Source organism: Entelurus aequoreus, linkage group LG25 (assembly GCF_033978785.1).
Source record: "Entelurus aequoreus isolate RoL-2023_Sb linkage group LG25, RoL_Eaeq_v1.1, whole genome shotgun sequence".
Lineage (NCBI taxonomy): Eukaryota > Metazoa > Chordata > Actinopteri > Syngnathiformes > Syngnathidae > Entelurus > Entelurus aequoreus.
Window position 1 is genome coordinate 39,174,472 of NC_084755.1, and position 12,890 is coordinate 39,187,361.

The 12,890-nt window shown below is 36.9% G+C and overlaps 1 protein-coding gene across 2 annotated transcripts in view; it reads left to right on the plus strand.

The window, feature by feature from the left end:
- The window catches only part of LOC133642813 (ras-related protein Rab-37-like), a 73,750-nt gene that overhangs the window by 81 nt on the left and 60,779 nt on the right, over positions 1-12,890 (plus strand). The window contains exons 1-2 of one of the 2 annotated variants that reach the window (XM_062037207.1): positions 1-475; positions 5,340-5,450. The exon at positions 1-475 is cut by the window's left edge and continues 81 nt beyond it. In XM_062037207.1, coding sequence (XP_061893191.1) covers positions 380-475; positions 5,340-5,450 — 207 coding nt within the window. In that variant the 5' untranslated portion in view covers positions 1-379. Of the gene's footprint in view, positions 476-804; positions 986-5,339; positions 5,451-12,890 lie in introns of those variants that run through there. The other variant, XM_062037208.1, reaches the window with a different exon arrangement.

Here is a 12,890-nt window from a genome sequence, read left to right on the forward strand (position 1 = left end):
ACGTGCGGCTTCCGAGCGTTCCACGGGAAACCGACGCGCGCACGCGCACAGACGCGCTAGGTTCGTAATTGACCGCGCGCCCACGCCACGCCACGCCAGGACGCCCAGCAGACAAATGTTTCCGCTTGGCGTCCATTGCGTCCTCTCCTCATCTCCTCATCTCCTCGCCTCCTCGCCTGCTTCCATTGACGCACACCTGGAGTTCACCTTCTAGTATTTCTTAGTGTTGACATTTTGGCCGAGTCGGCGGCATTTACTGAAAATCCACGCAAATATGCGCGCAGAGGACTCCGACTGACACACGCACACGCACACACCGTGCGCGTCTGTAGGGGACTATATCGGAGTGAGCTCCCTGAACGCATCATTTCCCACCGCGATGTCCGCCCGGAAGGCATCGTCGAAGAACGGGAAGTCCAAGTACATGCTGGAGCGAGGAGCGTCCGTCAACGAGTATTCTGACGTCGCCTATAAGGTGCGTCTTATTGTTGTATTCTTCTTCTTCTTCTTGTTGTTGTTATGTCATGTTGTTGCCAATTGTCAATGTCTCAAAAAAAAAAAAAAAAAAGGACGTGTTGCTCCTTCCGGTCCGGTATACCCACATGAATGTATGGGCTTAAAAAAAAGTACTTATTCACACGCTGAAATATTCCAAACAAGTTGCGGAATAAAAATGAAATATTGTTCCGGCTACGTCACGCTGTTTGTATCCGTGCGTTGTTAATATGACATGTTTATTTTCTTCCATTTTAATTTGTAAACGAAACAGGTGTACAAGTGCGTTTCACTTCCGGTTTATGTAGACGTCAGGCGACTCTACTTCCGGTGCGCGGATTTTGGACACTGTCGAGGAAAGATCGATCACTTTTTTCCTCACAGCTCAGCTTTTATGTTGAATTATGAATATATTTCATGTTGAGTATGAATATATTTTATGTTGAGTACGAATATGATTTGCTCGGAGTTTGCAGGAGTTTAAATTCAGGTATGTTGTTTCAAGTTAGCATTTAAGCTAGCAAGCTAACACTAGTCGAATCCATAGTTTTATGAAAATGCATTTGTCAATCGCGCTTTTCCATTTTAATTCAATACAATAATAATATGAATTATTATATTTACATCTAGGGATGTCCGATAATGGCTTTTTTTTGCCGATATCTGATATGCCGATATTGTCCAACTCTTAATTACCGATACCGATACATACAGTCGTGGAATTAACACATTATTATGCCTAATTTGGACAACCAGGTATGGTGAAGATAAGGTCCTTTTTTTTAAATTAATAAAATAAGATAAATAAATTAAAAACATTTTCTTGAATAAAAAAGAAAGTAAAACAATATAAAAACAGTTACATAGAAACTAGTAATTAATGAAAATGAGTAAAATTAAGTGTTAAAGGTTAGTACTATTAGTGGAGCAGCAGCACGCACAATCATGTGTGCTTACGGACTGTATCCCTTGCAGACTGTATTGATATATAATGATATATAATGTAGGAACCTGATTATTGATAACAGAAAGAAATTGGGGGAGGGAGGTTTTTTGGGTTGGTGCACTAATTGTAAGTGTATCTTGTGTTTTTTATGTTGATTTAATAAAAAAAAAACACAAAAAAAACCCGATACAGATAATAAAAATACCGATAATTTCCGATATTACAATTTAACGCATTTATCGGCCGATAATATCGGCAGGCCGATATTATCGGACATCCCTAGTGAAGATAAGGTCCTTTTTTTTTTTAAATTAATAAAATAAAATAAGATAAATAAATTAAAAACTTTTTCTTGAATAAAAAAGAAAGTAAAACAATATCAAAACAGTTACATACAAACTAGTAATGAATGAAAATTAGTAAAATTAAGTGTTAAAGGTTAGTACTATTAGTGGAGCAGCAGCACGCACAATCATGTGTGCTTACGGACTGTATCCCTTGCAGACTGTATTGATATATATTGATATATAATGTAGGAACCTTGCAGACTGTGTTGATATATATTGATATATAATGTAGGAACCAGAATATTAATAACAGAAAGAAACAACCCTTTTGTGTGAATGAGTGTGAATTTTTGGGTTGGTGCACTAATTGTAAGTGTATCTTGTGTTTTTTTATGTTGATTTAATAAAAAATAAAAATAAACGATACTGATGATTAAAAAAACGATACCGATCATTTTCGATATTACATTTTAAAGAATTTATCGTCCGATAACATCAGCAGGCCGATATTATCGGACATCTCTACTAATCATTGGTGTGCTGGAAAGAATCGATTCCAAGCTGAATTGCGATTCTGAATGGACTCGTTGTAATTTTTTTTTTTTTAGTTATTATCAGCTTTTGTAACTTGTTTTGGGAAAAAAAGTTAATGTAATATATAATGTGTCGCAAGAGTCTCTTTGGAACGAGAACCAGGCTGAATCGATTCTGAATCGAATCGACACCCATAAAAACCGGAGTCAGTTTAAGGGGAAGTAAGATTGGCATGGATGTGACATCCGAGGGCTGCTGGAAAATATTCATTCACCTCCAATATCGCGATTCTTCTTTTTCCCCGATTCTGAATCGGTCATTTTTACACCAAATAATTAGGAGTGCCAACTTTGGGCACCTAACGAGGCGACGATTCGATTCAGAATCGATTCTCGCAATGTATAATTTGGCATCATGATTATAATAAACTTTTTCAAATCAAGGTACAGGTAAGAACATTGATTTTGGAAATTATTTGATTTGGACTCTATTTTTAAATATTATATTAATATTATATTGCAAAAGTGGTTAGAATTTTTTTAAATTGTTGTTTTTATTTTGAAGAATTGATTTTTAAAATGACTGTTTTGAGGGATTCGATTCTGAACCGATTCTTCAGCCCAAGAATTTGAATTGAATTGAATCGTGAGTCGTAAGATTCAAGTTCTTACCGCATCGTAGGAGTGCTGGAAAATATAGATTCTTATTAAACCCGATTCTCAATAGATTCACATTTAAAAATCATTTAAATATTTTTTTTATCGTAACCTATTTTATCATTTTTATGCCAAATATTATGTTGTGGGACATCGGTTTGAATCGAGAATCGTGTTGAATCAAAACATTCAGATTTGAATCGGCAAACCAAGAATGGGATTGGAATTGGACCTGGGAGTTGTCCGATTCTGATTCGATTCATAAGTTTTTGATTTGTTTTAAAATACTATTTTCTTTTTTTTTTTTTGAGGACATTTTTTGGGCATCTCCGTGCTAACTCGCTGCGTTTATAAATCGTACGCCAAGAGAACCTTTTGTATCTGTAACCTGTTTTGGAATAAGTCGATTCATATTTTCCTGCCAGAGAAATATATATATATACATATACATATATATATATATGCGGCATTATCGACCCCCTTGTGGTGGACAATTATAATGTCATAACATCCTTCTACATTCACCGATCTTCCTGATTTTTTTTTATGGTGAGTCGCGGCATTGGGTGAGACACTACTGCGTGACTGCTGTGCCACCATTATCGCCCCCTTGTGGAGGAAATATATAACAGCATAACTTCCTTCTACATTCACCGATCTTCCTGAACATTTTTATCGTGAGTCGCGGCATTGGGTGAGGCGCTACTGCGGAACTGCTGTGCCGCCATTATCGCCCCCTTGTGGAGGAAATATGTAACGTCATAACTTCCTTCTATATTCACCGATCTTCCTGAAATTTTTTACGGTGAGTCGCGGCATTGGGTGAGACGCTACTGCAAGACTGCTGTGGCGCCATAATTGCCCCCTTGTGGAGGAAATGTATAACGTCATAACTTCTTTCTTCATACTCCGATTTTCCTGAATTATTTTTATTGTGAGTCGCGGCGTTGGGTGAGGCGCTACTGCGTAACTGCTGTGGCACCATTATCGCCCCCTTGTGGAGGAAATATATAGCAGCCTAACTTCTTTCTACATTCACCGATCTTCCTGAAAATGTTTATTGTGAGTCGCAGCATTGGGTGAGACGCTACTGCAAGACTGCTGTGCCGCCAATATCGCCATCTTGTTGAGGAAATATATAACGTCATATCTTCTTTCTACATTCACCGATCTTCCTGAAATTTTTTTACGGTGCATCGCAGCGTTGGGTGAGACGCTACTGCATGACTGCTGTGGCACCATTATCGCCCCCTTGTGGTTGACAATTATAACGTTATAACTTCCTTCTACATTCACCGATCTTCCTGAATTTTTTTTATGGTGAGTCGCGGCGTTGGGTGAGACACTACTGCGTGACTGCTGTGCCGGCATTATCGCCCCCTTGTGGAGGAAATATATAATGTCATAACTTCTTTCTACATACACCGATCTTCCTGAATTATTTTTATTGTGAGTCGCGGCGTTGGGTGAGATCCTACTGCGTAACTGCTGTGCCGCCATTATCGCCCCCTTGTGGAGGAAATATATAACAACATAACTTCTTTCTACATTCACCGATCTTCCTGAATTTTTTTTATGGTGAGTCGCGGCGTTGGGCAAGAGGCTACTGCGTAACTGCTGTTGCGCCATTATCGCCCTCTTGTGGAGGAAATATATAACGTTATAACTTCCTTCTACATTCACCGATCTTCCTGAATTTTTTTTTATTGTGAGTAGCAGCATTGGGTGAGATCCTACTGCGTAACTGCTGTGCCGCCATTATCGCCCCCTTGTGGAGGAAATATATAACAACATAACTTCTTTCTACATTCACCGATCTTCCTGAATTTTTTTTATGGTGAGTCGCGGCGTTGGGCAAGAGGCTACTGCGTAACTGCTGTTGCGCCATTATCGCCCTCTTGTGGAGGAAATGTATAACGTTATAACTTCCTTCTACATTCACCGATCTTCCTGAATTTTTTTTTATTGTGAGTAGCAGCATTGGGTGAGACCCTACTGCGTAACTGCTGTGCCGCCATTATCGCCACCTTGTGGAGGAAATATATAACAGCATAACTTCTTTCTACATTCATTGATCTTCCTGAATTTTTTTATGGTGAGTCACGGCATTGGGTGAGACGCTACTGCAAGACTGCCGTGGCGCCATTATCGCCCTCTTTTGGCGGAAAATGATAGCAGTCATAACTTCTATCCACATGCTCCAATGTTCATGACATGTGCGCTGGTGGGTGGGACGTGACCGCATGCGTCATGCGTTCCTGAGTAGCACAGAGGTGCGAGGACCCGTTCAACGCTACTTGCAGCCAACTTGACTTGTCAATTGGAACTTTACCAGAATCCTCATGTCGGGAAATAGTTTTCAGTCTTCTGCAGCTGTACATCCTGGTATTTCCTGCTGACACCTAGTCTTCTGCTCAACAGGTGATGCTGCTGGGAGACTCGGCCGTGGGGAAGACGTGCATCTTGCTGCGCTTTAAAGACGGAGCCTTTGTGGGAGGAAACTTTATCGCCACCGTCGGGATAGACTTTAGGGTGAGAGAGATCCCGAAAGATCTTTTTTTTTTTCCCTGTGTCTGTGAAAGCAACATTTCCTCCTGCCTGAGTGTGACAATTAGCACCTTGTGTGACGCTAGCACCAAATGTGCTAACAGCCTGCGTGTGCTGCTGGGAGGCACCAACTGTTTCATAATAAACACTTTTTTACTGTAAAGTAAAAAAACAGATTAGAGTAAATAGAAAGTAACAGTAATGTATATTTCTTCCACTTACAATCAATCACTAAAAATATTGACTCTAGATTTTATGGGGGAGAAATTCACTTTACAGTAAGATTGACAATGGTAGCCAGTTTTTAAGTGACACTAAGTTGGTGAAAATAAAAACAGACATTTATAGTAAAATTCTGGCGACTGAGCTGTGAATTTTTATTGTAAATCTAAAGCACCAACAAAAAGTTGATGGATGTTTTGGTAAATTACTGTCAGTCCGGTCGGCAGGATTTTACTGTCAAATTAAAGTGGCACATTTTTTTTACTTACAAGTAAAAGGTGTAAAAGCAAGTGTAAGTTTTACAATAAGAATTGGCAGTTTAGTTCTTGGACTTTTACCATCAAATGAAGCCATTGTGACTTTACTGTCATTGAGTGGAAATAAACTCAACTCACTTTTTTTTTTTTGCCATAAAAGCAACTTTTTTTTTACTCTGCAGCGCTTTGGGCCAGGTACACTCTCGACACGTTTAGACCGGGTGTTGTTGATCATTTTTTATCACAAACCCCCCTCCCAGGGGACGACATGATACCTCCCTCTCACGCCCCCCCCAAAGTGAGCTTTTATGATCCTAGACAAACTTTAATGATCCACAAGGGAAATTGTTCAAATGGTCAACAAAATCAGCTTTTATGATCGTTCAAATATTGTCAGCAAAATCAGCGTCATTAGCCTTCAAATATCGTCAATAAAAACCGAAAAATCAGCCTCATGAGCCTTCCAATATGGTCTACTAAAACAGCAAAATCAGCTTTTATGATCCTTTTTTTTTTTTTACTCTGCAGTGCTTTGGGCCAGGTAGACCCTCGACACGTTTAGACCGGGTGTTGTTGATCATTTTTTATCACACACCCCCCCCTCCCAGGGGACTGACATGATACCTCCCTCTCACGCCCCCCCCCCCCCCCCCCAAAGTCAGCTTTTATGATCCTTCAAATATGGTCAACAAAAACGGAAAAATCGGCTTTTATGAGCCTTTAACTGTTGTCAATAAAAACAGCAAAATCAGCTTCACGAGCCTTTAAATATTGTGAACAAAAACAGAAAAATCAGCTTTTATGAACCTTCAAATATTGTCAAAAAACAGCTGAATCAGCTTTTATGATCCTTCAAATATGGTCAACAAAAACGGAAAAATCGGCTTTTATGAGCCTTTAACTGTTGTCAACAAAAACAGCAAAATCAGCTTCACGAGCCTTTAAATATTGTCAAAAAAAACACAGCAAAATCAGCTTTATAAGCCTTCATATATGGTAAAAAAAAACAAAAACAGCAAAATCAGCTTCATGAGCCTTCAAATATTGTCAACAAAAACAGCAAAATCAGCTTTTATGAGCCTTCAAATATTGTCTACAAAAACAGCAAAATCAGTTTCACGAGCCTTCAAATATTGTGAACAAAAACAGCAAAATCAGCTTTTATGAACCTTCAAATATTGTCAACAAAAAACAGGAAAATAAGCTTTTATGATCCTTCAAATATGGTCAACAAAAACAGCTAAATCCGCTTTTATGATCCTTCAAATATTTTCAACAAAAACATCAAAATCAGCTTTATGATCCTTGAAATATCCATCCATCCATTTCCTACCCTTTGTCCCTCTTGAGGTGGCGGGGGGTGCTGGATGGTCAATAAAAACAGCAAAGTCAGTTTTATGAGCCTTCAAATATTGTCAACAAAAACAGCAAAATTGGCTTTTATGATCCTTCAAATATCCATCCATCCATGTCCTACCGCTTGTCCTTCTTGGGGTTGCGGGGGCTGGATGGTCAACAAAAACAGCAAAGTCAGTTGTATGATTCTTCAAGTATGGTCAACAAAAACAGCAAAGTCAGTTCTATGATCCTTCAAATATTGTCAACAAAAGCAGCTTTTATGAGCCTTCAAATATTGTCAACAAAAACAGCTAAATCAGCTTTTATGACCCTTCAACTATGGTCAACAAAAACAGCAAAATCAGCGTCGAGGATCCTTCAAATATGGTCAACAAAGTCAGCTTTAATGATCCTTCAAATATTGTCAACAAAAACAGCTTTTATAAGCCTTCAAATATTTTCAACAAAAACAGCAAATTCAGCTTCATTAGCCTTCAAATATCGTCAATAGAAACGGAAAAATCAGCCTCACAAGCCTTCAAATATGGTCAACAAAAAAAGCAACATCAGCTTTTATGAGCCTTCAAATATGGTCAACAAAAACAGCAACATCAGCTTTTATGAGCCTTCAAATATGGTCAACAAAAACAGCAAAGTCAGTTCTATGATCCTTCAAATATGGTCAACAAAAACAGCAAAGTCAGTTCTATGATCCTTCAAATATGGTGAACAAAAACAGCAAAGTCAGTTCTATGATCCTTCAAATATTGTCAACAAAAACAGCAAAATTGGCTTTTATGATCCTTCAAATATTGTCAACAAAAACAGATTTCATAAGCCTTTAAATATGGTCAACAAAAACAGCAAAATCAGCTTCATTAGCCTTCAAATATCGTCAATAAAAACAGAAAATCAGCCTCATGAGCCTTAAAATATGGTCAACAAAAAAAGCTAAATCTGCTTTTATGATCCTTCAACTATGGTCAACAAAAACAGCAAAATCCGCTTTATGAGCCTTCAAATAGACATCCTTCCATCCATTTTATACCGCTTGTCCCTCTTGGGGTGGTGGGGGGTGCTGAATGGTCAACAAAAGCAGTAAAGTCAGTTTTATGATCCTTCAAGTATGGTCAACAAAAACCGCAAAATCCGCTTCATGAGCTTTCAAATATCCATCCATCCATTTTCTACCGCTTGTCCCTCTTGGGGTGGTGGGGGATGCTGAATGTTCAACAAAAGCAGTAAAGTCAGTTTTATGATCCTTCAAGTATGGTCAACAAAAACAACAAAGTCAGTTTTATGATCCTTCAAGTATGGTCAACAAAAACAGCAAAGTCAATTCTATGATCCTTTCAATATTGTCAACAAAGTCAGTTTTATGATCCTTCAAGTATGGTCAACAAAAACAGCAAAGTCAGTTCTATGATCCTTTAAATATTGTCAACAAAGTCAGCTTTTATGATCCTTCAAGTATGGTCAACAAAAACAGCAAAGTCAGTTCTATGATCCTTTAAATATTGTCAACAAAGTCAGCTTTTATGATCCTTCAAGTATGGTCAACAAAAACAGCAAAGTCAGTTCTATGATCCTTTAAATATTGTCAACAAAGTCAGCTTTTATGATCCTTCAAATATTGTCAACAAAAACAGCAAAAGCAGCTTTAATGAGCCTTCAAATATTGTCAACAAAAACAGCTAAATCAGCTTTTATGACCCTTCAACTATGGTCAACAAAAACCGCAAAATCCGCTTTACGAGCCTTCAAATATCCATCCATCCATTTTCTACCGCTTGTCCCTCTTGGGGTGGTGGGGGGTGCTGAATGGTCAACAAAAACAGTTAAGTCAGTTGTATGATCCTTCAAGTATGGTCAACAAAAACAGCAAAGTCAGTTCTATGATCCTTCAAATATTGTCAACAAAAACAGCAAAAGCAGCTTTAATGAGCCTTCAAATATTGTCAACAAAAACAGCAAAATCAGCTTTTATGATCCTTCAAATATTGTCAACAAAAACAGCAAAAGCAGCTTTAATGAGCCTTCAAATATTGTCAACAAAAATAACAAAATCAGCTTTTATGATCCTTCAAATATTGTCAACAAAATCAGCTTTTATGATCCTTCAACTATGGTCAACAAAAACAGCAAAATCCTCTTCATGAGCCTTCAAATATCCATCCATCCATTTTCTACCGCTTGTCCCTCTTGGTGTGGCGGGGGGTGCTGAATGATCAACAAAAACAGTTAAGTCAGTTGTATGATCCTTCAAGTATGGTCAACAAAAACAGCAAAGTCAGTTCTATGATCCTTCAAATATTGTCAACAAAAACAGCAAAAGCAGCTTTAATGAGCCTTCAAATATTGTCAACAAAAACAGCAAAATCAGCTTTTATGATCCTTCAAATATTGTCAACAAAAACAGCAAAAGCAGCTTTAATGAGCCTTCAAATATTGTCAACAAAAATAACAAAATCAGCTTTTATGATCCTTCAAATATTGTCAACAAAATCAGCTTTTATGATCCTTCAACTATGGTCAACAAAAACAGCAAAATCCTCTTCATGAGCCTTCAAATATCCATCCATCCATTTTCTACCGCTTGTCCCTCTTGGTGTGGCGGGGGGTGCTGAATGATCAACAAAAACAGTTAAGTCAGTTGTATGATCCTTCAAGTATGGTCAACAAAAACAGCAAAGTGAGTGGTGACAGGAGGAAGGTGTTGCAGACAGCAAAGATGGAGCCGCTTGGACGTTGATTTAGCAGCTGTCAAAGGGGCAACAGGAGGTCAGAGGTCAGGATGTGTCCATGGTGGTCACATGATCTCATCACATGATCTAATCACATGATCTCATCATCAAACAACAGTTGTTTTTTTCCGCTGCTGCTGTGGCCTCTTGCAACATGGCCGCTCTATTTTGAGCAGACGTCTTCAGTCAGCACGCGCGTCATAATTGTGGGCAATAAAAGCCATGGCAACAAATGCAGGGCTGCAAGAAGAGTGCGTTCTGCCGTCTGCCGTTCGCCTGCTTTGTTCTTGCTGCTCTGCTTTCTCTCGTGCACTCGCACACTTCCTGTGTGTGAAAGTGAACAAAGAACAACAACCTGCTAAATACACACTGTCTACTGCCACTTGCAGTATTTCACTACTGCACTCTTTAAAGTACTTTGACTTTATGTTTCATCTTCCAGTGTAGGACGTGCTTTAAGTGTGTGTGAAAGGGCTTGGAAAGACTTTAATTGTGTATACAATTATTTTTATTACCCACCCACTCAATTTTAGAGAAAATAATATTGTTCCATATATAAGTCGCAGATATATACCTTGTGAAATGAGTTATTTACACAGAAATATTCTGTAAATATTTGAAGGATCATAAAAGCTGATTTTGCTATTTTTGTTGACAATATTTGAAGGATCATGAAAGCTGATTTTGCTGTTTTTGTTGACAATATTTGAAGGATCATTAAAGCTGATTTTGCTGTTTTTGTTGACAATATTTGAAGGATCATAAAAGCTGATTTTGCTGTTTTTGTTGACAATATTTGAATGACCATATAAGCTGATTTTGGTATTTTTGTTGACAATATTTGAAGGATGATAAAAGCTGATTCTGCTGTTTTTGTTGACAATATTTGAAGGATCATTAAAGCTGATTTTGCTGTTTTTGTTGACAATATTTGAAGGATCATAAAAGCTGATTTTGTTGTTTTTGTTGACAATATTTGAAGGATCATTAAAGCTGATTTTGCTGTTTTTGTTGACAATATTTGAAGGATCATAAAAGCTGATTTTGCTGTTTTTGTTGACAATATTTGAAGGATAATTAAAGCTGATTTTGCTGTTTTTGTTGACAATATTTGAAGGATCATAAAAGCTGATTTTGCTGTTTTTGTTGACAATATTTGAAGGATCATAAAAGCTGATTTTGCTATTTTTGTTGACAATATTTGAAGGATCATAAAAGCTGATTTTGTTGACAATATTTGAAGGATCATAAAAGCTGATTTTGTTGACAATATTTGAAGGATCATAAAAGCTGATTTTGCTGTTTTTGTTGACAATATTTGAAGGATCATAAAAGCTGATTTTGCTATTTTTGTTGACAATATTTGAAGGATCATAAAAGCTGATTTTGTTGACAATATTTGAAGGATCATAAAAGCTGATTTTGTTGACAATATTTGAAGGATCATAAAAGCTGATTTTGTTGACAATATTTGAAGGATCATAAAAGCTGATTTTGCTGTTTTTGTTGACAATATTTGAAGGATTATAAAAGCTGATTTTGCTATTTTTGTTGACAATATTTGAAGGATCATAAAAGCTGTTTTTGTTGACAACATTTGAAGGATCATAAAAGCTGATTTTGCTGTTTTTGTTAACAATATTTGAAGGATCATAAGAGCTGATTTTGCTATTTTTGTTGACAATATTTGAAGGATCATAAAAGCTGATTTTGTTGACAATATATGAAGGATCATAAAAGCTGATTTTGTTGACAATATTTGAAGGATCAGGCGACTTGTCCAGGGTGTACCCCGCCTTCCGCCCGATTGTAGCTGAGATAGGCTCCAGCGCCCCCCGCTACCCCGAAGGGAATTAGCGGTAGAAAATGGATGGATAAAAGCGGATTTTGCCGTTTTTGTTGACGATATTTGAAGGATCATAAAAGCTGATTTTGCTGACAATATTTGAAGGATCATAAAAGCTGATTTTGCTATTTTTGTTGACAATATTTGAAGGATCATAAAAGCTGATTTTGCTATTTTTCCCGACAATATTTGAAGGATCATAAAAGCTGATTTTGTTGACAATATTTGAAGGATCATAAAAGCTGATTTTGCTGTTTTTATTGACAATATTTGAAGAATCATAAAAGCTGATTTTGCTATTTTTGTTGACAATATTTGAAGGATCATAAAAGCTGATTTTGTTGACATTTGAAGGATCATAAAAGCTGATTTTGCTATTTTTGTTGACAATATTTGAAGGATCATAAAAGCTGATTTTGCTATTTTTCCCGACAATATTTGAAGGATCATAAAAGCTGATTTTGCTGTTTTTATTGACAATATTTGAAGGATCATAAAAGCTGATTTTGCTGTTTTTGTTGACAATATTTGAAGGATCATAAATGCTGATTTTGCTATTTTTGTTGACAATATTTGAAGGATCAAAAAAGCTGATTTTGTTGACAATATTTGAAGGAACATAAAAACTGATTTTATTGACGATATTTGAAGGATCATAAATGCTGATTTTGCTATTTTTGTTGACAATATTTGAAGGATCATAAAAGCTGATTTTGGTGACAATATTTGAAGGATCATAAAAGCTGATTTTGCTATTTTTTTTGACAATACTTGACGGATCATAAAAGCTGATTTTGCTGTTTTTGTTGAGTATATTTGAAGGATCATAAAAGCTGATTTTGCTGTTTTTGTTGACAATATTTGAAGGATCATAAAAGCTGATTTTGCTATTTTTGTTGACAATATTTGAAGGATCAAAAAAGCTGATTTTGTTGACAGTATTTGAAGGATCATAAAAATTGATTTTATTGACGATATTTGAAGGATCATAAATGATGATTTTGCTATTTTTGTTGAC